General features: G+C 36.2%; 1 protein-coding gene across 1 annotated transcript in view; it reads right to left on the reverse strand.

Moving 5' to 3' along the window:
* ZNF804A (zinc finger protein 804A) overlaps positions 1-27,232 on the reverse strand; it is a 318,967-nt gene that overhangs the window by 59,992 nt on the left and 231,743 nt on the right. Inside the window, exon 2 of the mRNA XM_067741271.1 lies at positions 7,258-7,401. Coding sequence (XP_067597372.1) covers positions 7,258-7,401 — 144 coding nt within the window. The remainder of the gene's footprint in view (positions 1-7,257; positions 7,402-27,232) is intronic.

Below are 27,232 nucleotides of genomic sequence, written 5' to 3' on the forward strand. Positions count from 1 at the left end.
ACTCCCAAAACTATGTTGAATAATAGTGGTGAGAATGGACAACCTTGTCTTGTTCCTGATCTTAGAGGAAATGGTTTCAGTTTTTCACCATTGAGAATGATATTGGGTGTGGGTTTGTCATATGTGGCCTTTATTATGTTGAGGTAAGTTCCCTCTATGCCTACTTTCTGGAAGGTTTTTATCATAAATGGGTGTTGAATTTTGTCAAAAGCTTTTTCCACATCTATTGAGATGATCATATGGTTTTTCTCCTTCAATTTGTTAATATGGTTTATCATATTGATTGATTTGCATATATTGAAGAAACCTTGCATTCTTGGGATAAACCCCACTTGATCATGGTGTATGATTCTTTTAAAGTACTGTCGGATTCTGTTTGCTAGTATCTTGTTGAGAATTTTTGCATCTATGTTCATCAATGCTATTGGCCTCATCAATGCTATTAGTTTTCTTTCTTTGTGACACTGTTACCTGGTTTTGGTATCAAGGTGATGGTGGCGTCGCAGAATGAGTTTGGGAGTGTTCTTCCCTCTGCTATATATTTTGGAAGAGTTTGAGAAGGATAGCTGCTTAGCTCTTCTCTAAATGTTTGATAGAGTTCACCTGTGAATCCTGCTGGTCCTGGGCTTTTGTTTGTTGGAAGATTTTTAATCACAGTCTCAATTTCAGTGCTTGTGATTTGTATCTTTATATTTTCTGTTTCTTCCTGGTTCTGTCTCGGAAGGTTGTGCTTTTCTAAGAATTTGTCCATTTCTTTAAGGTTGTCCATTTTATTGGCATATAGTTGCTTGTAGTAATCTCTCATGATCCTTTGTATTTCTGCAGTGTCAGTTGTTACTTCTCCATTTTCATTTCTAATTCTATTGATTTGAGTCTTCTCCCTTTTTTTCTTGATTAGACTGGCTAATGGTTAATCAATTTTGTTTATCTTCCCAAAGAACCAGCTTTTAGTTTTATTGATCTTTGCTCTTGTTGCCTTCATTTCTTTTTTGTTTATTTCTGATCTGATCTTTATGATTTCTTTCCTTCTGCTAACTTTGGGGTTTTCTTGTTCTTCTTTCTCTAATTGCTTTAGGTGTAAGGTTAGGTTGTTTATTTGAGGTGCTTCTTGTTTCTTGAGGTAGGATTGTATTGCTATAAACTTCCATCCTAGAACTGCTTTTCCTGCATCCTGTAGGATTTGGGTTGTCATGTTTTCATTGTATTTGTTTCTACCTATGTTTTGATTTCCTCTTTGATTCCTTCACTGATCTCTTCGTTACTAAGTAGTGTATTATTTAGCTTTCTTGTGTCTGTATTTTTTACAGATTTTTTCCTGTAATTGATATCTAGTCTCATAGCGTTGTGGTCAGAAAAGATACTTGATACAACTTTAATTTTCTTAAATTTACCAAGGCTTGATGTGTGACCCAAGATATGATCTATCCTGGAGAATGTTCCATGAGCACTTGAGAAGAAAGTGTATTCTGTTGTTTTTGGATGAAATGTCCTATAAATATCAATTAAGTCCATCTTGTTTAATGTGTCATTTCAAACATGTGTTTCCTTATTTATTTTCATTTTGGATGATCTGTCCATTGGTAAAAGTGGGGTGTTAAATTCTCCTACTATTGTTGGGTTACTGTCAATTTCCTCTTTTATGGATGTTAGAATTTGCCTTATGTATTGAGGTGCTCCTATGTTGGATGCATAAATATTTGCAATTGTTATAGCTTCTTCTTGGATTGATCACTTGATCATTATGTAGTGTCCTTCTTTGTCTCTTTTAATAGTCTTTATTTTAAATTCTATTTTGTCTGATATGTAAATTGCTCCTCCAGCTGTATTTTGATTTCCATTTGCATGGAATATCTTTTTCCATCCCCTCACTTTCAGTTTATATGTGTCCCTAGATCTGAAGTGGGTCTCTTGCAGACAGCATATATATGGGTATTGTTTTTGTATGCATTCAGCCAGTCTATGTCTTTTGCTTGGAGCATTTAATCCATTTACATTTAACGTAGTTATCGATAGGTATGTTCCTATTACCATTTTCTTGATCATTTTGCATTTGTTATTGTAGGTCTTTTCCCTCTTTTGTGTTTCTTGCCTGGAGAAGTTCCTTTAGCACTTTTTGTAAAGCTGGTTTGGTGGTGCTGTATTCTCTTAGCTGTTGCTTCTCTGTAACGGTTTTAATTTCTCCATCAAATCTGAATGAGATCCTTGCTGGGTACAGTAATCTTGGTTGTAGGTTCTTCCCTTTCATCACTTTAAATATGTCCTGCCACTCCCTTCTGGCTTGCAGAGTTTCTGCTGAAAGATCAGCTGTTAGCCTTATGGAGATTCCCTTGTATGTTATTTGTTGTTTTTCCCTTACTGCTTTTAATATTTTTTCTTTGTATTTAATTTTTGATAGTTTGATTAATATGTGTCTTGGCGTGTTTCTCCTTGGATTTATCCTGTATGGGGCTCTCTGTTCTTCTGGGACTTGACTATTTCCTTTCTTATATTAGGGAAGTTTTCAACTATAATCTCTTCAAATATTTTCTCAGTCTCTTTCTTTTCCTCTTCTTCTTCTGGCACCCCTATAATTCGAATGTTTGTGTGTTTAATGATGTTCCAGGGGTCTCTGAGACTGCCCTAAATTCTTTTCATTCTTTTTTCTTTATTCTGCTCTGCGATAGTTATTTCTACTATTTTATCTTTCAGGTCACTTATCCCTTCTTCTGCCTCAGTTATTCTGCCATTGATTCCTTCTAGAGAATTTAAAATTTCATTTATTGTGTTGTTCATGATTGTTTGTTTGGTGTTTAGTTCTTCTAGGTCCTTGTCAAATATTTCATATATTTTCTCCATTCTATTTCCAAGATTTTGGATCATCTTAACTATGATTACTCTGAGTTCCTTTTTCAGGTAGACTGCCTATTTCCTCTTCATTTGTTTTGTCTGGTGGGTTTTTATCTTGCTCCTTCATCTGCTGTGTGTTTCTCTGTCTTCTCATTTTGCTTAACTTACTGTGTTTGGGGTCTCCCTTTCGCAGGCTGCCGGTTCATAGTTCCTGTTGTTTTTGGTGTCTGCCCCCAGTGGGTAAGGTTGGTTCAGTGGGTTGTGTAGCCCTCCTGGTGCAGGGGACTGGTGCCTGTGTTCTGGTGGATGAGGCTGGATCTTGTCCTTCTGGTGGGAAGGACCGCGTCCGGTGGTGTGTTTTGGGGTGTCTGTGACCTTATGATTTTAGGCAGCCTCTCTGCTAATGGGGGAGTTGTGCTCCTGTCTTCATAGTTGTTTGGCATAGGGTGCCCAGCACTGTAGCTTGCTGTTTGTTGAGTGGAGCTGGGTCTTAGCGTTGAGATGGAGATCTCCGGGAGAACTTTTGCTGTTTGATATTATGTGGTGCTGGGAGGTCTCTGGTAGACCAATGTCCTGAACTCGGCTCTCCCACCTCAGAGGCACAGGCCTGACACCCGGCTGGAGCACCAAGAACCTGTCAGCCACACAGCTCAGAAGAAAAGAACAAAGAAATAAAGAAAGGAAGAATGAAAGGAAGGAAGGAAGGAAGGAAGGAAGAAAGAAAGAAAGGAAGGAAGGAAGCAAGGAAGAAAAATGAAGGAAAGAAAGAAAAAGATAAAATAAAGTTATTAAAATAAAAAATAAAAATAATTATTAAAAATAAAAAGTCATTGACAAAAGAGAAAAAAAAAGGAAGAAGGAAAGAAAGATGAAAGCTACAAACCAAAAAACAAATCCACCAGTGATAGCAAGCATTAAAAACAATACTAAAAAAAAAGAAAAAAAAGGGACAGTCAGAACCCTAGGACAAATGGTAAAAGCAAAGCTATACAGACAAAATCACACAAAGAAGCATACACATACACACTCGCAAAAAGAGAAAAAGGAAAGTATATATATATATATTTTTTTTTTAAAAAGGAAGAGAGCAACCAAATCAATAAACAAATCTACCAATGATAATAAACTCTAAATACTAAACTGAGATAAACATAAAACCAGAAACAAATTAGGTACAGAAAACAAACCCCAAATCTACAGTTGCTCCCAACCTCCACCACCTCAATTTTGGGATGATTCATTGTATATTCGGGTATTCCACAAACGCAGGGTACATCAAGGTGATTGTGGAGATTTAATCCGCTGCTCCTGGGGCTGCTTGGAGAAAATTCCCTTTCTCTTCTTTGTTCGCACAGCTCCTGGGGTTGAGCTACGGATCTGGCCCTGCCTCTGCTTGTAAGTCACCTAAGGGCGTCTGTTCTTCGCTCAGACAGGACGTGGTTAAAATAGCAGCTGCTCACTCAGGCTGGGCGGAGGGAGGGGTACGGAATGTGGGGCAAGCCTGTGGTGGCAGAGGCCGATGTGACATTGCACCAGCTTGAGGAGTGCTGTGTGTTCTCCCGGGGAAGCCCTCTCTGGATCACGGGACCCTGGCAATGGTGGGCTGCACAGGCTCCTGGCTGGGTAGGTGTGGATAGTGACCTGCGCTTGCACACAGGTTTCTTGGTGGCTGCAGCAGCAGCCTTAGCGTTTCATGCCTGTCTCTGGTGTCCACGCTGATAGCCATGGCTCGCGTCCGTCTCTGGAGCTCATTTAGGCATTGCTCTGAATCCCCTCTCCTCGTGGACCCTGAAACAATGGCTTCTTGCCTCTTAGGCAGTTCCAGACTTTTTCCTGGACTCCCTCCCGGCTAGCTGTGGTGCACCAGCCCTCTTCAGGCTGTGTTCACGCAGCCAACCCCAGTCCTCTCTCTGGGATCTGACCTCAGAAGCCTGAGCCTCAGCTCCCAGCCCCCACCCACCCAGGCGGGTGAGCAGACAAGCCTCTCAGGTTGGTGAGTGGTGGTCGGCACCAATCCTCTGTGCGGGAATCTCTCTGCTTTGCCGTCTGCACCCCTGTTGCTGAGATCTCCGTGGCTCCGAAGCTTCCCCCCCGCCCCCCGTCTCCACCAGTGAAGGGGATTCCTAGTGTGTGGAAAATTTACCCCTTCACAGCTCCCTCCCAGAGGTGTAGGTCCCGTCCCTATTCTTTTGTTTCTGTTTTTTCTTCTTTCTTTTGCCCTACCCAGGTACGTGGGGAGTTTCTTGCCTTTTGGGAAGTCTGAGGTCTTCTGCTAGTGTTCAGTAGGTGTTCTGTAGGAGTTGTTCCACATGCAGATGTATTTCTGTTGTATTTGTTGGGGGGAAGGTGATCTCCACGTCTTACTCCTCTGCCATCTTGACGGTCTTGTGTGATAGGTTTTTTTTGGTTTGTGTTTTGTTTGTTTACCTTGGTTCCAGTTCTTAGGAGAAAAATATCTGAATTGCCCACCTCCAAATTTTGTTCCCCTCTACTTAATTCGAAGTGGCCAAGGTTTGGGAATCCTGTGGTAAAAACAGAGCTAACTGTCATTGGGGTAAAGTGTCTGTTCAGAAAAGGGAGTGCATTCTTTAGGAAGACAGTCTCAAACATGTGCCACAATCCTATGGAGAGGGAATACAATGATCATATAGATTTTAAGTACTTTCAGCTACTGTAACATAGTCTAATGTTAAATTAATCAGTTAAGACTCTGCTATTTACTAGAATTCATGGCCATTTAGATAGTCTGTCTCCAGAGCCTGCTGCCCCTGAGTAGTAGCAAGTGACCAGACCTTCAAAAGAACAAACCAAATTTATCCTGAATTCCCTTAGCTTATCTGTGTACAGTATATAGTATCTTAACTTCATTTAGAATATGGAAATGGAAAGGTCCTCTGATAATCTAAGTGAATTTGATCCTCCAGACAACCTATGGTTGAACAAAGCATTCTTTGGCAAAGGACATTAAGATGTAGCTAGTAAGATATTCTTAAAATACACGTATACATACACACACATTTCCAAATACCTAGTTTACACCATGAAACATACATGTTTGTTTTTAGTTGCTAATAGGAAATGTTTATTCATGAGTGAAGCCAAAAAGAAATTATAAATGCATTTTAATACCTTGCTGATAAAATAACACTCCATCTTTGCACTCTCGTAAGGAATACAGGAAGATATTAGGAAGAATCAGAGGAACAACTTTCTTAGAGTTACCACATCGGGAACAGCATTCCAGAATCTTTTTATAAAGCACATGAAAGTTACCATAGAATGAAATCAATACTATTTCCTGATGGATTTAATGTTCAAATCAAGCAATGATATACTTATATGAATGTGTTTTTATGTAAGAAAAGAAATGATATTTCCATCAAAACCTTTTCATTAACTGGTGTGCCTGTGGGTCTACTACCAGGAAAAGAAACGCAAGGGCAGATCATTAAATTTAGTCAGCATTAATCAGTGACATATGTAAGCAGAGGGTAATGTTCTCCCTGCAACAGCCTCCCCAAGCACAGTTTTGTTGGTATGACAGAATGGAAAAACTGACAACAAAAGAAAATACATGTCATTGGTCCCTAAGTAATTAATGTAATCATTTCCCCCTACTCTTTCATACTTATGGTAAATGTTAATGGAAAGTTAGTGTAAGTTCATGGGTAAAAAATGTACCTTTAATTAATACCAAAATGACATTTTGGATGATTTTTGTGAGTGATGGCTAAAAAGGAAAGTATTTATAAGTTGACAATAACTAAGCATACTGAATCATGTCAAGTAAGCTAAACAATGTACGCAGTTGCATTGATATAAGTACAGCATATGAGAAAAACAGAATCTATATTATTAATGTCACTTCTGATGTCACTATTTTAAACTAATCTTTACATACAGTGTTGAAAAAAATCAATCTTGGATTTTCAATCAATAGGGAAATGAAATAGTGTTAAAATAAACTAAATCATGTACATATTTATTTAACCAGTAACCCTAGATTGGTTTTACCATACCAAAACTTGTTTCTCATACGTTTATGGTAGTTTAAATGGGAAATGCCTTCCATAAAGAACTATGAATAAAATCATTTATATCTGGTCAATATCTTTAGTTGATTAACATATTTTGAAATTAATAAATTTGAAATATAGAGGATCACCACCTGAAGAATGTAATTTTCAAATTACTGTCTGTTACTAAAAGGCAACTGAATGGTATTTCTTTATATTGGTTATTTACTTCTGACTTTACTTTTGGTGCTTTTTAAAAAATGTCTTTCATTGTAAGTCATCAAATTATCACCCCAGATTGACATCTTTAAAAACTGCACAGCAAAGAAAAAATATTATATTCATACAGTCTACACAATTCAAATTATTACAAAAGTTCAGAAATATTAGAGGTTTTTTGATACCTCTTTCTTACCTGCTTGTGGGCATGGTCATATGAATTAATGTGATTGTCAAACTCCTGATGCTTATAGTACTGCTTGTCACAGAGTTCACAGTAAAAATTGGCCTTCAGATCTTCCAGAGCTTTTGCTATGCTGTTCTCCTTCTCAGCATAATCCTGAAAAATAAAATTTCAAGGAAGGAAGCAATTAGTTTTCCTCTGAGTTTCCTTTCTTCTGACAGTTGACAACTTTAGTATAGTAATTAAAATTTAAAATAATATAACCGAGAAAGAGAAAAATAAAGCAAATAGCAGCAAACCAAATTAGGAGAAATTATCAGTTAAAGAAAATTAAAGATTAACAGAAGAAGTCAAAATAAATGATGAAAGAATAGTAGAAATATGGAGAGGAAAAACAAATCACAGAAAGAAATAGAAGCCCTTGCTTAAACAAGTTCCTGTGCTATGTTAGCACAGAAAAAAATATGAAACTCATATAGCTGTTGATTCAACTGTCGATTTCTGGCAATGACTTAGCTAACATAAAATTTTAAAATCCTGAACAACATCTAAAATATGTCCTTTATGAAGAGGTCCATATTGGTATGTAAATATTCAAGATTGGTTTTTTTGTTTGCTTGTTTGCAACTTATTCATCCCAAGTAGCTTTCATTTGACTAACGTTTTCATCTTGACCCATATCAATTTTGGTTGAACTTTTAAAAATTCTCTAGTCTTTGGAAAATGAGATTCTTTTCTGCAAGTTATTTACCTAAACTGAAAAGACTTAAACTGTATAACAGATGGCTTTCATCATGCTGATAGTAAATAAAGATGACTATACAATCAAACTCCTGAAAATATGAAAAATGCAGTGATTATCATTAGCTTTCATTTACAAAGCATAAAATAGCAAAATGTTTGTAGGTCTTAGGTTTTCTTAAATCTAAATTTACTTGCTATTTCATGCTTCCTTAAATGTTGATGTTGCCAGACATGAATAAATATTACATGTTGAAACACTGGCCAAGTCTTTCACTGAAGTGCTGATATAAAGAAAACCTAAACTTCGATCCCTACCTTAGAATATATTATGTTTCTAATTTACATATTGTCTCATGCTCAACTTCTTTAAAATTCAAAATAACTACATATTCAGGCCTCTTATGTGCTACCATAAGACACTCACTTGTTCAAGCACAAGGATTTGGAGATGAAACGGCACAGTCTTCCCTATGTCAATGACAATCGTCCTCTCACTAAATATACAGGCTAGAAAGAACTCATAGTTTGAATGTTTAAACTGCTTCTACAAAATTTGAAAGTGGTTTACTAATTGTAATTTAATAAATGGTTAATACTTTCCTTACTTTATTGTGCTATATATTTGTGTACACATCATATAATGTACACCATCATTCATATGTATAACTTGTAGTATACCTTGTAGTAATGCATTTGCCATAGTCTGTACATATATGGCCCTCTTTCTCACTTTAAAGACAGTGATTCGTCATTATCTTTGATTAGTTTTATCAACTGCACAGCAAGAGGTGATAAATTGCAAAATCATTCAAATTGTTCATATATGAGTTGTCAGTTTGAAAAATTTACCATTTCTCAGCAGATTTGTGAAATATTCCCCATTATTCTTTTTGATTGCATCCAATACGTTTAAAAAAAGTTAGTTTAAAAAGATGAAAATGAGTCTCATAGATCTAAACTGCTTACTGAATTTTTACAAAATCTTCAAAATAATACTTTGTGGATTATCCAATTTAAATGAAACAATAATTAAGTACTATGATTTCATGGCTAAAGCGTACAAAGCAGAGATAAAATTCTAATCAATGTGAGTTTATTATAATGGCAACAGTCTTTGGTTCAAAGCAGAATTAGCTTTCAAAACAATATTTTAGAATAGTAATTTCTTTGCAAACTAGTTGATTCTCCCCATTACTTATAATTACAGTTAAGCTACTTCCTCTCTCTAAATTTTTGGTTATTTCTTATTTTGGTGTAAGGGGTTTTTTTGGGGTTTATTTTGTCTTCCTAAGATTGATATTCATCCAGAGAAGCAATAATTGTTTCTTAATTTTTCATTCCACAAAAGTGGGAAAATTTTGAGGAAAGCAAACTGAGATTCTTAAGTAAATTGCATTCTTCAAAAGCATTAGCCTTAGCCTAGATTTGAAAGAGAGAAACAAATCTAAAAATAATAGCTGACATTTATTCAGTGCTTGTTTAGGGTCAGTCACCGATTAAGAGTTTGTATGTATTAACTCATTCAATCATGATTAAAATAATAGAGGTGTGTATTCTAGACATTTCCTCATTTTACAGGTGAGAGTCCTAAATCACAGGAAAGTTCACTATCTAGCTCAAGGATATATAATGAATAAATGTGCAGCTCACACTTGAACCCCAATAATCTGATCCATAGCACTCCATTATGTTTAAATTTTTAAACAGAAAACAAAGTAGAGAGTACAGTATAATAACCCCCACATACCCATCACTCAGCTTCAACAATTATCACCTTAGGGTCAACTTTCTTTCATTTTATCCTCTCCTACCTCATATCCTTTCCCCTGCCTCAGATAATTTTTAAAGACATTCCTAAATTCATACAATGTTTTCTGTACATCTTTCAGTATGTATCTCTAAAATAGAAGAACTTTTAAAAAATATCATCATGAAATCAGTATCAGACCTAAACAAATAAACAAAGTCCCACAATCATTCCTTACTATCATCAAATATCCAGTCAGTGTGTTCAAATAACTCGAATTTTCTAATATTTTAAAATAGTTTGTTCAAATAAGGCCCATATGTTACTGTCATCTCATATGATTCTTAGTCTCTTTTGTGCTATAGGTCTTCCCTCTCTTTGTTTTAATCCTCATTGTATTATAGTTTTCTGAATTTTTTTGATTATACCTCACATTCTGAAAAATGTTCAGAACTATAGAAACATTACAAGAAGATGACAATAAACTCTTATAAAGCCTTCACTTTAATGAAATCATTGTTAATATTTTGGCATGTGTTTGCCCTCTTGCTTTATCTCTGTATCTTCCTCTAAGATATTAAAAGAAACATGGCATAGTTGAAGTTAAGGTTGCAAATAATTTCACAGTAAGAATCATTTTTAGGCTAGAACTTTCAACTTGATATAAACTGCAGGAAGAAGTAAGGGCTGTGTTCTAGAAAACATTAGTAGAATAGAAGGTCTGGTTATTGAATGTGTCATAAGGGAAAGAGTCATATGTACCGTCATTGATTATACACTTAAAAAAATGTTTGTAAACTGGAGGATCCTGGAAGATGAGGAAAGGGTAGCTGTTGTGTGTGTGAAGGGGGAGAGGGGCTTAGGAACCAAGGCTTTCAATGCCAAGAAAAACATTTTTTAAGTTTGTATGTAGACAAAATTAGCCCTTGCTAGGCTGACATGCCCAGTGTCCCCTGGCCCCTTTCCTTCTCCACTGTGGATGGTGTTGAAAGAAGCATGGACTGGTATTGTAAAGCACAATATACACATATTCAACACAGCCATCCCCCCCGCAGAAGGTAAGAAATACATTTGAATAAGATGAAAGAGGAACACAGCTGCTCATATATCCTCCTCAACCTCAAATTTTCCCCCTCTATCAGGCAAACGCATTCTGTTCAATTATGTACACACTTCCGAATGCTCCACTGAGTATGATGGCAGAGAGTGAAGAAGGGGTGAACTTCTTGTAGCTGGTCAAGTCATCCAAACCCATCACATTTTACATATATCTAAAAGCAGTAAAGTTTGAATCCTTATTTTCAGGAAAGCAGTATGTAATTCCAAAGTTATAAAGTCAAGAATCTTTTAATATGCAACCTTAGCAACTGTGCAGTGCAATAATTTTTGCAGAACAGCAAATTGAAAAGGAGTTAATGGTTTATCCACAGTCACAGGGTCATTCCATCTACCCTATATTTAAAATGAATAGTGCTTCCCTGGTGGTGCAGTGGTTGAGAGTCCGCCTGCCGATGCAGGGGACACGGGTTCATGCCCCGGTCCGGGAAGATCCCACATGCCGCGGAGCGGCTGGGCCCGTGAGCCATGGCCGCTGAGCCTGCACGTCCAGAGCCTGTGCTCCGCAACGGGAAAGGCCACAGCAGTGAGAAGCCCATGAGAAGTGAGAAGTGAAAAAAACAAAAAACAACAACAAAAAAAAAACAAAATGAATAGTATCAAAGTAGAACTTTGAAGGGAGAAAACTTTCTTTTCCAAAATGATGCATTTCATGTTGGCATCAGCATAACATATTGCGTCAAATGATGGTCAGCCTCTCTTAAAAGTCAGCCATAACTCGGTGCCATTGAGTAACCTTCCCTGAGGACTGTGAGCTCCAGGAGGGCAGCAATTCACACCTGCTTTGCTGACTGTGATATGTCCAGAGCTTTTAACAGAGCTCAGCACTGCCAGACACTTGACAAATAATAATAAATAAAGAATATTAGCACTGCCCTTTTTTTGCTTTGCATGTGTATGAAAAACAAATATAACAGAAACCAGCAGCACTAGAGATACACTATTATTAAAGTAGCTGAGCTCATGTTTGGGCTTGTGGTACCCAGTCATTTAGGGGACATCTTTAGAGCTAATACCAAATTATAAATGATCATTGCTAAATAGTAGTTGTAATCATATATTACACCCAATATTTCTGCTAGAAATACTCTATTTAAAGTAGCTAAAATTGCAAAGATATAAATAGATTGGGCACTGTTAGTATATAATTATTTTCAATGCTAAAAAATATTTGTATGTAATTAACACTTAAAATACTTTGGAAAATCTCTCTTCTCCTTCTGCCTCTGTCTCTGACTCTCCTATTGCTCCATCAAGAATAAAAGCATCCTTGTGATTTATATGCAGGATAAATTTCATTATAGTTTCTCTAAAGAGAGAAAGTGAAAAAGAAAAGTCTTCATTAAAATTTGGTTGTAATGAAAAGATTAATCAAGGAAGAGATCACAAAACTGTTCTCTTCTAAGAGGATATTGAGATAGAAGACATTTCAACTGGAAATCCATAGTCTACACATTCTATAAAATACTGCACATCTTCTGGGCTGTATCTCTTGTTCCAGTTATTACCGAAGTGACAGGTTCTGAGACATTCTCCAGCAGCCTCATGTGGTACCACTTGACTGCAGCTTACCCCAGGCTGTGTTGAGGCATCTTTCCCTTACCATCAAGGGGCTTCTCTGACTCATGATATGGGAGCTTGTGGATTCCCACTCAGCACTAATAAATGTACCACCCAGGAGTGCTGAGGAGTTAATACCATTTAGGTCCACACTCGACCACTGTGGAGGGTAAGAACTCAAGGATAAATTATTTCCCCTTTTGTCTACCAGGCAGACACTTCTGAGACACATTTCTAAGATTCCACAGAGATTCCCAGTGAGAAAGAGCACCTGTTACTTGCACTAGTGGCAAACAGTAAGTATATCCTTATATTAGCTTTTCTTAACTGTTCTACTTTTCGGGAACTTCAGTTCTGCTCCCTGGGATCATTCCCCAAATAAATAAACTACTTGTATAGTCGTCTTTGTCCTGGACTTGACTTTTAAGATGAACTGGGAGAAGATTACCAGTTTTTCTGGTACTTTCTATGAATGTCTTTCTGACAAGATACATTTTCTAGAATAATTTTAGATGATATCATTTTTCAGTTTGAAGTTCCCTAATAGTACATCATCATTATCAGAAAAAATATTTTTACAATGACCTACAAGTTCTACTCTATGTGTTACTCACACTACATCTCTGTCATCATCTTCTATCATTCTTTCTCTCTCTCTCACTTTACTTTAGCCATCTTTATTTCCTTAAAGTTTTTGAAACTTTCTTAATTATACATTCACTTTGACCCTTGGACTTGTTACTTTCCCTGGAATGTTCTTATACCAGATGTTTGCATGAAGCACTCATTCACTTCTGGCAGATCTCTACTAAAATGTTCTTTCCTCAAAGATGACTTCCCTTATCATCCTTCTAGAAGACAAACACATTATTCTGTATTCTTTCCCTCTTTTATCTTTCTTTTTAATGTTAAGAAGAGAAAGTTTATTCAGGAAGAAAACAGTTATAGAACACCTTTGGGCCCTGGAGTCTGAAAGTTATATTAACAATAAGGGAGAGATAGAGTACAAATGAAGCATGTGGAAAAACTGATGTTATTATTATTATTATTATTTGCGGTACGTGGGCCTCTCACTGTTGTGGCCTCTCCCGTTGTGGAGCACAGGCTCCGGACGTGCAGGCTCAGTGGCCATGGCTCATGGGCCCAGCTGCTCCGCGGCATGTGGGATCTTCCCGGACTGGGGCACGAACCCATGTCCCCTGCATCAGCAGGTGGACTCTCAACCACTGCACCACCAGGGAAGCCCCCTGATGTTATTATTATATGGTTTAAATCCTTTCCCTATTAGGCAAGAGGGTAACCACTTTCTGGGTGATAAAACTCTATGCTATTGTCTCAAAAAATATATGTCATTCTGTTCTGAAGGGCTAGGCTCTATTACCTCAAAGGCCAAGGAATGGATAACAAGAAAATTCTAAGGAATAGAGAGACAACTAAGGGTTAAGTCAGAAAGTCACAATTTTATCAAAAGTCACAAGTGCAATGAACAGAATTATAGTTTAAAATGTGCATTTAAATGTAAGGTTTTTCCAAGGATTCCACAGAAATGCAAACTCATCTATACCACCATCAAAGGTGAAGGCAGAGACTGACTACTAAAAACGCTGTGTATTGAACAGCATATCCCTAGAGACAGCTCTGGTGAGCTAACTCAAGTACAACCTAACAGCAAGGACAATGTATATTTTAATGTTCACGTTTATAAGAATGGGAGCAAATAAAACTGTTTTTCAAAATTGACAACTTCTTTCAGAATTACAATAGTTTCAAGGCAAGAGGGTTCATTCATAAGGTTTTATCTACTTCCATGCTGTGATTATTTAGCTGATAACAACCACTGGATAAACAGTATGATTTCTAACCTTAGAACCTGTTCAGGTAAAAGAAGTATGGATCCCCAAGCCTCAGTCAAAGTATAATCTTGTCTATCTCACTTGGCTATCCTCCTTCTCATCAAGACAATGTCTCTTTGGAGGCATCTGTTTCTTTTCCATCCATGGATCCTACTGGAAGCCCTGGCCTATGGCTATACTTTTTAGACCCTCTGGTTAATTTAAGCTAGTATTTAGTACAACTTGAGACAATACCAGAAGACTGAGTTAGAATTTTCTATTCATATTGGGAGAAATCTGAGGGACAGCATGCTTTAATAGTTGGCTGAAAGTGAACATCACTCTGCTGTCTCCTGTGCAGAAAGCAAGGCCGTGGGGGATCTCATTTTGAGGCAGAAAATGTATGTCAGGTGTACTGAAGCTGAACGCTAGCTGAGGTGCATAGTACTCTAGTTCAAATATAGATATAGAGATAGATAGATATAATGTCATTCATATATATAAAATTCCAAGGGACTTCTATATCAGTAGATTCCACAAAGGGTCCCAGTGTAGAATATGAGTGGTAGTAATTTAGAGTACTTTGTTCATTTTAGAAATCTCTTGAATTGACAGGCAACAGCTATTTTCTCTGAGAGGTAGAAGAAAGACATGGAATGGTGGCCTGTTGCATACGTTATGTCTCAGCTGTGAGAGTAATCTAAAGGAAGACAGAGCAGTTTCTCTAGTAAATTGTCCCAGTGATTTTCCTAACTTAGGTTCTCCCAGAAATAGACACCGAGACAAAGAGGTGAGATCAAGGGGTTAATTTGAGATCTCAGGAAACAATAGTAGAAGTTGATAAAGATTTCTGGTTTCAGCTCTGACATGTACAGAGCTTGAGAGTCATTGCTCTTGTCCTCACAATAAGAATAATCTATGGAAAATGAAAATCAATTATTTTTCTTGGAACTGTCAAAGAACCGAAGCCACAGGGCAAAATACCACTTCGAAATCTGAAGAGACAGTCACATTCAGAGATAGAGCAACTAGCATCTGCTTACTTGGCTCAGAAGCTGCTGAGCCATGAGCTGCTAGGAACTCTTAAATGTTAACTTTGATGAATTTCCATGGGCTGATTATACAGTGTGTGAGACAGAAACCTGGTGTGAGAAAGAAACTCTTGGTGACTGCAATCTTATAGGGACCACCAAACAGGCTTTCCTTTCATGAACTCCACCAGGTTTTCATGATGGTAATTTGAGAAAGCGTCCCTTGTGTCCCTGGAAGGTGAATGGGAAGAATAACTGTTGTGAAATAAGCCAAGAACCTTCTCTATAACTGAAGACTACTCCCAAAGGACAGAGCATTTCCACATCTCAATTGAAAGACCTTATTCCAACCAAGAAAGGAATGTACTCTCCCTACAATCTTTCTGTCTCACATAAGTTGTAGGGGCACAGGTCATGGCTTTGAGAAAAGAGAGTGAGAATTCTATAGCTGAAAGATGGAGTGGGGGGCCTGGGGTGAGAGAAAAGAAAAAAGCTTTACCATAGGAGAACCACATACAATGGTCACAGCTCTGAGACATAGACATCTTAAAGAATTAATGTCTAATCAAAAGGTTTAGGAATACTCCCTCTCTCTCACACTTCACCAACCCAGCTATAGGGCTCCAGTGTAATAGTGGATTAGCTCTGAAAAGATGGCAGGATACTCTCTCTGAGGAGGTGTATACAGAAAAGTAGAAAATTAAACAGGCACATACAATCAAGGGCAGTGGAGGAACTTCAGGCCTCTTGGGCTTATAACTACAGAAAACAGACACAGTCCAATGCTTAGACAGATTAATAGAAATATTCACAATAAACATCTATTTATCTCAGGACCTATTAATTGATACATGTCTAGCTTTCAATAAAAAATTACAAATCATCTTAAAAGATAAGAAAAAACAGTCTGAAGGGAAAAAACAAGCACTAGAACAAGCCTTGGATCTCAGATACTACCTAGATGTTGGAATTATTGAGGAATTCAAAAGAACTCTGATTAATGCATTAAGGTCTCTAATGGAAAAGTAGACAACATGCAAGAGTAGATGGGTTATGTAAACAAAGAAATGGGAATTCTGTGAAAGAATCAAAGGAGAATGTTAGAAATAAAAAACACTCTAAACCTGCTATATTAAAAAAAACCATTCTAACTGAAATGAAGAATACTTTCAGTGGACTCATCAGTAGACGTGGTACAGTTGAGGAAAGTGAACTTGAAGATATGCCAATATAATCTTACCAAATTGAAATGCAAAGAGGAAGGAAGGAAAGAAGAAACCAGAACAGAAGAACATCCAAGAACTATGGGATAATATCACAAGGTATAACATAAGTGTATTTGAAATACCAGAAGGAGAAGAGAGAGAGAATGGAGCAGAAGAAATATTTGAAGCAAAAATGGGTGAAATTTTTCCTAATTAACAGCAGATACCAAATTACAGTTCTAGGAAGCTCAGAGGACACCAAAATGATATAAATAACAATACAACAACAAACACCTAGACATATCATATTTATACAGCAGAAAGACAAAATCTTCATATTTTGCCTTTATCAGATAAACAAAAACTCATCAAATTCATCATCAACAAATCTTCCCTGTAAGAAACATTGAAGGGAGTACCTCAGGAAAAAAAGTATATAGGAAAAGTGTTATAGTAGGAATAAATTAAGGTAAAATGGATATATCTAAATTTACTTAAAAGTTAACTTTGTTTTTAAAACAATAATACCAAAACTGAATTGGGTAGTTATAGCATATAAATAAGTAAAATGAATCACAGCAATGTCAGAAAGGACAGGGGAATAGGAATACTCTCTTAAAAGGCACCTACACTACATGTGAAACGGTATAGTGGTATGTAAAGGTGGACTTAGATTAGTAAATATGTATGTTATAAACTCCAGATAGACCACTAAAAAAGTGTTAAAATGAAGTATAATTGATACACTGAGAGGAGATAAAATTAAATCATATACATTGTTCAGTTAAAACCTGAAAAGGCAGAAAAAGACCAGGAGAGAGAGAAACAAAGAACAAATTTAACAAATAGAAAACGATGACAAACATGGTAGTTATTACATCAATTATATCAATAATCACTTTAATTACATCGATTATAAGACAAAAACTGTCACAGTGGATAAAAAAACAGGCTATGTATCGTCTACAAGAAAGCTGCTTTAAATATAAAGACTCAGGATAAAAGTTAAGGAGTGGAAGTCAGTAAAGATTGTGTTATGAAGGAGGTTGCTACAGAGGGAAATGAAGCTTGTTCATGTTGGAAACTCTGGACCCTAGTAGAGAACACAAACCTCAGAGTTTTGTATTCATGGAATCAGGGAGCTATGCTATTTATCTAACAAATCCCTTTGAGTACTGGCCCATGGCAGTTTCCAGAGGGCATTTACACCCGGCACTATACATATATATATATATATATATATATATATATATATATATATATATATATATAAAACACTATACATATATTACAAACATATGTATGCATATACATACATTTATATATATATTCACTACTTGTAATTACATTATGTATCTGTTGTAATTTCTCACCATTATACATTCTATGAAGGCAGGATCTTTATATTCTTTGTTCATTGCCATATCCCCAATGCCTAAAAGAATGCCTAGGACAAACAGGTGTTTAAAAAACATTTCTTTAATAAATGAATGAATAAACTGTATTTTTGGAGGTTGTACATATCATTTATTGTTTATAGTCTTGAACCATGTTAGCGGTGTGCACTATTTGGATAGAAAAAAAACATGTTTGAAATACCCAAAACACACATATTAGTTTTCTACTGTGATTAATACTCATAATCCTTGCTATCTAATCACCTGTGCAAAATTCAGTGCATTCTATACAATAATTTTCTGAAGGATGATTTGTAACACTAATATAAATCAACACCGTCAATTCTATATGACGTTATGGCTCATTCTTTGGTCTTTTGCAATAGAGAGAAGAAATGATGCACCCAGAGGTAAAAATATCTGCCTAGTTTTTAGCTAAAACTAGTTTCAGATAGTGTAAAACATAAGTCCCTTCATTCAACAATTATTTATGGAGTGCCTATAGGTATTATGTACATCCTAGAGACACAATATGTGTAAAAGAAATCTGTTTTCTATTAACACCATTATGATGAAGATGCAAAAGAAGGACAGCTTTCGTTTATTATGATATACATATATATGTTTTATAATAATTTAGACTTCTAAAGAAGGTTATTGTGGGTGCACAGTGGTAGGCAAATTCTTCCATTGAGGGCATAAGTAGAGTCTTTCAAATAATGCCTAATTCATTGAAAACTGAATAGGTGTCAGTGGATGAAAGAAGGATGCAGTGTATTATATATTCCAGAAAAATAATTATATAGAGAGCCATGAAATATTAGAATTTTGAAAAATTGCAAGCCACTTGGTGTGGCTGGAGAATTTGGTGCCTGGTGTGCAGCAGGAACTATAATTGGTGGCAACAATAGAAAGGTGAGGCAGAGGTCAGATCATGAAGACATCTTACTTCTATGTATGCTAATAAATCTGAATGTTTATAAAAGCTGATGGGAAGTTAGTAAAGATTTTTAAGCAAGGAAATAAGCTGATCAGATTTGCGTTTAGGAAACAGATATGACTACAAAGTAGAGAATGAAAGAAGTATGAAGTTAAGACTGGACGTTAGGATAGTATTTTCCAGATGGGAAAAAGTAAAATCCTTAACGTAAAGAGTAGCAACCAGGGCAGAGATGATGCGAAGGCACTGAAAGATGTGAGACAGCACCACAAGAGATTTTGACTGATGATATGAAGGATACAGAAGAGAATGGTTCCAGCTGGGTGATGGAGATGGAAGCCAAGTTCTTCCACAACAATGAGTGACTGGAAGGTAAGAAGTAGATATTCTGAGTATCTTTCTTTAAAAGGGAAAGAGAGGGCTTCCCTGGTGGCGCAGTGGTTGAGAGTCCACCTGCCGATGCTAGGGGACACGGGTTCGTGCCCCGGTCCAGGAAGATCCCACATGCCGCGGAGCGGCTGGGCCCGTGAGCCATGGCCGCTGAGCCTGCGCATCCGGAGCCTGTGCTCCACAATGGGAGAGGCCACAACAGTGAGAGGCCCATGTACCGCAAAAAAAAAAAATAAATAAAATAAATAAAGGGAAAGAGATTAGCTCCTCATTTCTGAGATGACCATTTTGTTGAATCATTGGAATTGTTCTCGAGTTTTTCACCAAGACAAATTCTCTAGAGCCTAGATATGAGTCATTTAATATTTTCTGTTACTCAGATTTAATTTCTTTCAATTATAATGTTTTCCTATATGTCAGGTTTTTTTCTGTTTTCATTGTTAGCTACTTTAAACATAGCATTATACAATAGATCAAAAAATTCAGAACTATGGTTTTATTATTACATAATAATAAAATTGAAAGGAAATGATAAACATTTTAAAATTCAAAGTACCCTGAAGCTTGTAACACACATTCAGTAAAGATAGCCAGTTTCCCTCTAGTAACCTGAACTGGAAGCGTCCATGACTAAATTCAACAAGGCTACTTAGAGGCCAAGATGGTATTATGAATTCTTTTGGATTAGATGAGAAATTTGTACATTTTCTAATTTGTACAAATTCTAATTGTACTGCATTTTGGGAATGGAAGATCTAAGAAGTTTTGCATATTTGTTAAAAGGTACATTACTTTAAAAGATGGTCACATGGAAAAGAGGAAATAAGAAGAGCTCTTAAGAGTGTATGTATATGTGTATATTGCATACAGATATGTATAAACCGCAGATTTCAAAAAATGAAAGAGATGGATACTTAATTAATTTTAGACTAGTTCTACTTCTTCCTAAAGTCATACAGTTCTTTCTTTCCTTTTTTTCATTTCCTGGCTACAAAATGAAACTGCCTTGCTGAGAACAAAATAAGGTAAAATAATAGTCTTCGAAACTTTTAGCCTCATGCATTTTTAGAAAATATTTTCTCAAAAAGCAAGCATAACACTGTAGGTGTCCCATCAGAGGAGTTCCCCAGATGTCTTGCAAAGATCATAATGCAACCATAGCCTCCATAATAAGAGGAACAATATATGGAGACCTGCCGTCTCTCCCATTAGTGCCAGCGGCCTCTGCCCCTGTGGTTAATTCTGCTTTGTCTTGAACTCCGAATGGGAGTGATATTCTGTGGATTTGATACATTGTTAGCACAGCAGGGAAAGCCCATTTGAAAATAATCATATGTTTCAGGTATCCAAAAGAAAAGGGACATTTTCCAAAGAGCAGCATTTTAACTTGAAAAACTTACAACTAAAATTTGGGTGGAGAAGGGAAGGACATTAACATGTATTGATTGCCTCAAATGAGCACTACACTCAGATTATCTCAGGCCTGACAATATTAATCCTCAGGTGAATATTATTAGCCCCATTTTACATATGATGAAAGCAAGACTAGAAGGGTAAGGATAATTGGCCTGCAATCTTATACCATGCAGTGGTGAGTCTGACTTTGTTGGCTTTTGCTGAGCTACCCACGAACTTCCTTTCCATGCCTGACATTGTTTTCTGTTAGGAGGAATCAATAGTGGCCTAAAAGAATTAAAACAGCAAAAAGATATTTGTGAAACACAGATTTTAAAAGAAATTAAAAATGTAAGAAGAAAGTATATTTTGTTAAAATACAAATTTAATTAAAATTTAAACATGATAATGCAAAACATTTAATACTACTTGAATTATTTAGTGAGCATATATACTTAAAATATGAGAACAATAGTTTGAATAACAAAATGAGAAGGATATGATTCTTCAATGATCAATGCTCTGAACAATGTAAGAACTGGGGAAGGAAGTGACCATGTAACCTACATAAAACCTTAAGCCAGGTGGATTCATCCCTCACTGGGTAAAGTTTATACTCTAGTTTTCTAATATAGGGGAAAAAAACTATGAAAACAATGTTTTTGATATATTCAATTTCTAGAAAATATAATATGAGTGCATTTTAAGAACAAATAGTGAATTTCCTAGTCAATATTGAAATTTTTCTACCATTGAGATAATGCCTCTGTTTTTTATTTTAAAAATCCCATGCTGCTGTTTATGGCTGTAATTTGATAAAGGTGTCTGTAGGGTTCATACTCATGCTAGGACAAGCCATTTGAATAAGGCAAAGAGAAAGAATATCAAAATGTTATAAATTATATTTAATGAGAATATGAACTTATATATTCCAGGATAGTCTATCCTTTGATATGACTTTGTGGAAGAAAAATTCAATTAACAAAATAGAGAAACTTTCCGGAGATATCTTCAGAATAAATAATCACAATACTAATAACCGTGAATATTTCTATATTACTTACTGCATGCCAGGCTCACTTCAGGGTACTTCGTACATATCACATCATGTAATTCTCACAACTTAATGTGTTTGGTCCTACTATTATTGCTGATTCACAGATGAAGGCACTGGGACACACAGAATTTAAGAACCTGCCCAAGGTCATACAGTTAGTGGGTGGCAAAATCTGAATTTGAACATAGGCAGATCGATTGAATCTATGTGCAATCAATTTGAACATAGGCAAACTGGCTCCAGTGTTGTGCTATAATGATGGAAGCTCATGATAATGTGTTATAATAACAAAAAGCGGCACAATTCATGATTGTCCAAATGACTGTACTCTAGGACTAAAAATGGGATCGTAAGAACAGTAATAAAAAAGTATTTTTGTTTTAAACTCCTACCTGCTATTTCGGTAGCCTTGACTCCCTGGAAATGCCCCCCATAGAGGACCTCCTGTGTGCTCAGGCACACTCTTTCTCCACTACCCAGTCCTGCCTCCAGAAATGTCTGCTGCTAGGGCTCCGCTGCCCACGGAGCCGTCTGCCCAGCTTTTTCCTGCTGTTCTTCCCCGGGCAGGCTCCCAAAGGCCCTGGTGAGCATACTAAGGATAATAACTCGCATCATGACCAAAGCCACTGTGGAGGCCTCCGCTGCTGTGATTAGAGCAGAGTCAGATGTTCCAGGCACCCCATAAATGTACAAATGTTTTTATATCTTGTAAAATATGCTCTGAGCTTTTAACTACAACCTTTTTTTTTTAATGCATAGATGACATTCAAATACAAGTAAGTATTTACAAGGAAATTCTACATGAAAAGTACATAACATAATATTTTTCTTCAGACCATTTTTGTTTTTTCTAATTTACAACATTTTAGAATATTAAATCTTTCTGTAGAAAATTGCTATCAACCTAGCTCTCTCTGTCTCTGTCTCTCTCTGTCTTTAGGAACAGTCACTACTAGGATTATATCTTTTATTATATTAGTATGTGCCACAAACGATTTTAACCTTCTCTTTTTAAATACCAAGACTATCAGACTGAAAAATTATAGAAGTCTGAAAAAAAATATGAGAATGGTAGTCAATATGAAATGTGAAGTGAATACTATTTCTAAAAGAAAATAAATTATTATATCTGATGTAACCATAAGAAACATTAAAATAAGTCAAACTAAGGCTGGAAAATATGGTATAATTTGGAAGCTGAATTAGGTAATTACCTCATAAGCTATATTATTCAGGACACAGAGGTGATCACCCAGTTCTGTGCTTGACCTACTGTTTACCAAGGAGTATGCTAGATTCTCTGCTTATGAAGAAGGATAAACAGGGTTCCTGGAATAGAGGAATATGAGAGCTAGTGAGCTAGAGGGCCACATAAAGAGATGGTGTCAACCTAGTAACATTAAGTGCTATGGTAAAGATTTCACAGGATCCTTTGGAGTACTTCAGGGTCAAGGGAGGCTTCTGGAGAAGGTGACAACTGAACTGAGCTGCAAAGAAGCAGTAGCAATTATCTAAGAAAAGAAATGTCTGAAGAGGTTCCCCGCAAAAAGAGATAGAATGTACATAGTCACAGAGGCTTGAGCAAACTTGCTGAGGTCAGGGAACAAAAGCAGGAGGACATTATTAGGGTTTAAAGTACTAGGCAGACTGTATTTAAAAAAAGCACGGAGAGGGAGGTAAAAGCATGATCACAAAGTGTGCGGCACACTAAGGAGTTGTCAGTTGTTTGGGTTACTTATGATAATTAAGAAGAGAGATTGGGAGTAGGGAAGCTTGTTAAAACAGTTTTACAATTGCTCAAGCAGAGATGGTGACAGCCTGTGTCACAAAACCTATAGGTTAAAAAAAAATTTTCGATTCTAAGATCAAAAGTCACATTGATTTTAATAACACAATTCTATCATATATTTATACTTAAATAATTTATAAAGAATGAGTTTATCAAATCTTACTTTGAGGACTCCATCTAAAAGTTCTATAGAATTAATGTATATAGTCACTGATTTTAACCATAAATCCCCACTATAAATCAACTCTACTTATTACTTTTCTCTCTGAAGCACTGACTCTACATCTTGCCCGCCATGAATTATCCCCCAGTGTCTGTAACTGGACGTGTGCACAAGCAGCTCCCCCAGCTTTGTGAACATGGATGGATTTCTGGCCTGGGTGGCTGCCCCTGCTTAGGAAGCTCCTTGTTTTCAGTAACAGGCATCCCATGAAGAACAGGCTCTGCCACACTGTCACTCATTGTCTGTCCTTGTTTTCTTTCCCCAGGAGATATTTCACTGTTATTAAACAACTACAGTGTGCTAAGAACCATGCTAGGCATTTCTGAATTATTCCTTGTGAAAATCCTCCAGGATAGGTATTGTTACTCCTAATTTATAGATTAGGGGAGGGAGACACAAAGAGATTAAGCAGCTCTTCCAAATTTCAGAGGTACTGGGTAGCAACATTAAGATTTAAAACCGCATCTGGTTATCCTAGCTTTGAAGCCCTGACCATTAATTTATAAGCCTGAAGGTATGCGGTTCAGTTTAACACCGAAAAAAAATTGAGTACCTGCTATGTGTTAAGAGCAAAAGAAGGTGTGGAATGCAAACATGAAAACCAAATTGTTCCTTTCTCAGCAAACTAGTAGGGTAGGAGAAAATCCGGGGAGATGGTTATAATGCCATGCCATAACTACTATCAGACCACAAATGAGAGAGAAATCATTCATGTAACTCAACAAGGCAAAAAAAAAAAAAAAAAAAAAAAAATCAGGGAAGAATGAAAAGAGGTGGCAGCAAGTGGAACTTTAAAGAATTAACAGACTCCAACTCAGGAGGAGAACATTTGTCAGAAGGAACAGTAGGAATTAAGACATGAAGCTGAAAATTCCTGGAGTGTGCTGGGAATGGCAAGTTGTTGAGAGCTGCAGAGAGTTTGTGAAGAAATACTCAGAAAACAAAACTGGGGAGACCCCCTGGTCTGAGGCTGGGAAGGCTTGTATGTCATGATAATATAGAAGATCTTTGTTCTATAGACAATGGGAAGCCATCAGAAGTTTTAAACTGGAAAAAGAAATTGATTAGAGCCATCTGGGCAGGTAATATATAATAACTCCCTCAACACTTCTTTCTTCAAGGTAATTTTTAAAGTGAAAATGTATCCTTAAGATAATTCAATATATATAAGTGAAAATCATTTTTTTGACTATGGTTTCAAACTTAATTCATTCTATTGTCAATGGACAGAAAATGTGTCATAATAATTACAGTTCAAGGGAGGGGAAGTAACAGAGAGGAGCTAACTGCTTCCTCATCTTTGGGTTCAGTTGCATCCAACATTTTTTTTTGTAAGCAGAATGAATGGATAGCTCATATGCTTAAGTTTTATTTTCCTTTTATATCAATGTATCATCTTCAAAAAATTTCATCATGTGTCTTCCTCAGTAGAGCATGATTTTACAGTTTTATGTTTTTAAATTAGAAGGGAAAAACACTGAAAGCAATTCTTTGATGAGCAAATCATTAAGTAATGTTACTATTATATGACCCAATCTCTTTATTTTAAAGAGGAAGACACAAATCTAGAGATGTAAAAGGATTTTTCAAAGGTCATTATGTCTCCCTAGTTACATAGCTCCAAAGGGCTCTCAGTTATTCATTCAATAAACAAATATTTACTAAATGCCTATACTATGAGGTACTCTCCTCCTCAACAGCATCCCTGAATATTTTCCAACAACCACAAGTAATAAATTTTCCTCTTAAAGTGAGGCAGAGAGAACCAATAAACTTTGCCTCTTGTCAACTTACAAGAAAAGTGAACAAGAACACAATGCTTTTGTCAAGGCAATAGACTATATAACATAATAGTTATGAAGAAGTTTTAAAGAAAAGAAAATAGTTAGAAAGAAGGTATGAAATGCCTGAAAAAACAAGGTACTTGTTTTTCTTTTTACTTTTTTTTTTAAGAAATTCTGCTAGTTTATTTGCTAGGTTTCCATCTTAGAAAAATAGGACGCTTACCCCATAATGTCCCCAGTGAGTTAAGAGAGCTGTGATTGTGTTACCAAAGACTCACAATTTCTGACCTGTGTAATGGAAGGGTCAGAACTTCTCCCCATTTTGACTACAGGGACTGAATTGCAAGCTATAGGTAACCTTTTCTCTTTGCCAGCTTTTGCTTACCAAGCAGCAATGAGATCTTGAGGCCCCAAACTATCAGAGGTCTGGAAGAAGATGAATTAAGAAATATTGCTTAGTATTACATTTGTTGTGAAGAAAAGAGCAATGAAATCTTTTACTCCAGTCTATTCCTTAGTATTTTGACTTTTCCTCTCACTGAAATGATGAAAAATGGAGAAAAAGTTATATGTGGTCCTTGTCTTCATGGAGCTTACAATCTGGTGGGGTTGGATGAACAATAAAGAAGAAAATAAGCACAAAATTACAAGGATATAAAATAATTACAAACTGTCCTATGTTTTCTAAAGAAAAAACAAGAGGCTGTAAGGGAGAAAAATGTTAAACCAGACAGATATGAGGAAACAGGAAAGACTCATGCAGAACTAAGTAAATAGAAAATAGATAAATCATAGACAACCCCCCCAAAAATTAGTCCTTTGAAAAAAAAAATCAATGAAATTGGCAAACTTTTAGCTAGATTTACCAAGAAAATGGAGAAGAGGATCAAATTACTAAATCGGGAATGAAAGAGAAGACGTCACTATCAGTTTACAGAAATATTAAAGATTACAAAGTCATTCAATATGTCAACATATTAGGTAACTTTGCTGAAATGGACAAATCTCATGAAGGCACAAACTGCTACAACTTACTCAAGAAGAAATAGAAAATCTGGATATATGTAAAACATATAAAGAGATTAATTAGTAATTTTCAAACAATGAACAAAGAAAAGCCCAGACTCCGATGGTTCTCCTGGTGAAGGTTACTAAACATTGAAAGAATTAACACCACTTCTTCACAAACTTCCAGAAAATAGAAGAGAAGTGAAAACTTCCCAACTTACTGCATGAGGCCAGTATCACTCAGATCCTATACCAGACAAAGACATCAAAGAAAAGTACAGACCAATATTTCTTAGGAATATAGATGTAAAATTCCCCAACAAACTATAAGTAAACAGAATCAAGTAAGATATAAAATGTATTGGACACTATGACCAAATACTAGGATATATCTCAGGAATGTAAGAGTGGTTTATCATCATAAAACCAATCAGTGTAATACATCATTTTAACAGAATAAATGACAAAAAGCACAAGATCATCTCAATAAATGCAGAACAAGTATTTGACAAAATTCCATACTTCTTCATCATAAGTATACTACCCAGACTAAGAATAGAGGGAGACTTCCTTACCTTGATTTCCTACAAGGGTGCAAAAACAATTCAGTGGAGAAAAAAAGTTTTTTCAGGAAACCGAACTACCAGATATTCACGTGCAAATCAGTGAAAGAGTACCTCTATCTTACATCATACACAACAATTAACTAAAAATAGATCATAGACCATAATGTAAGAGCTAAAATTATAAAGTCTTAGAAGAAAACAAA

Source organism: Pseudorca crassidens, chromosome 6 (genome assembly GCF_039906515.1).
Source record: "Pseudorca crassidens isolate mPseCra1 chromosome 6, mPseCra1.hap1, whole genome shotgun sequence".
NCBI classification, from domain to species: Eukaryota; Metazoa; Chordata; class Mammalia; order Artiodactyla; family Delphinidae; genus Pseudorca; species Pseudorca crassidens.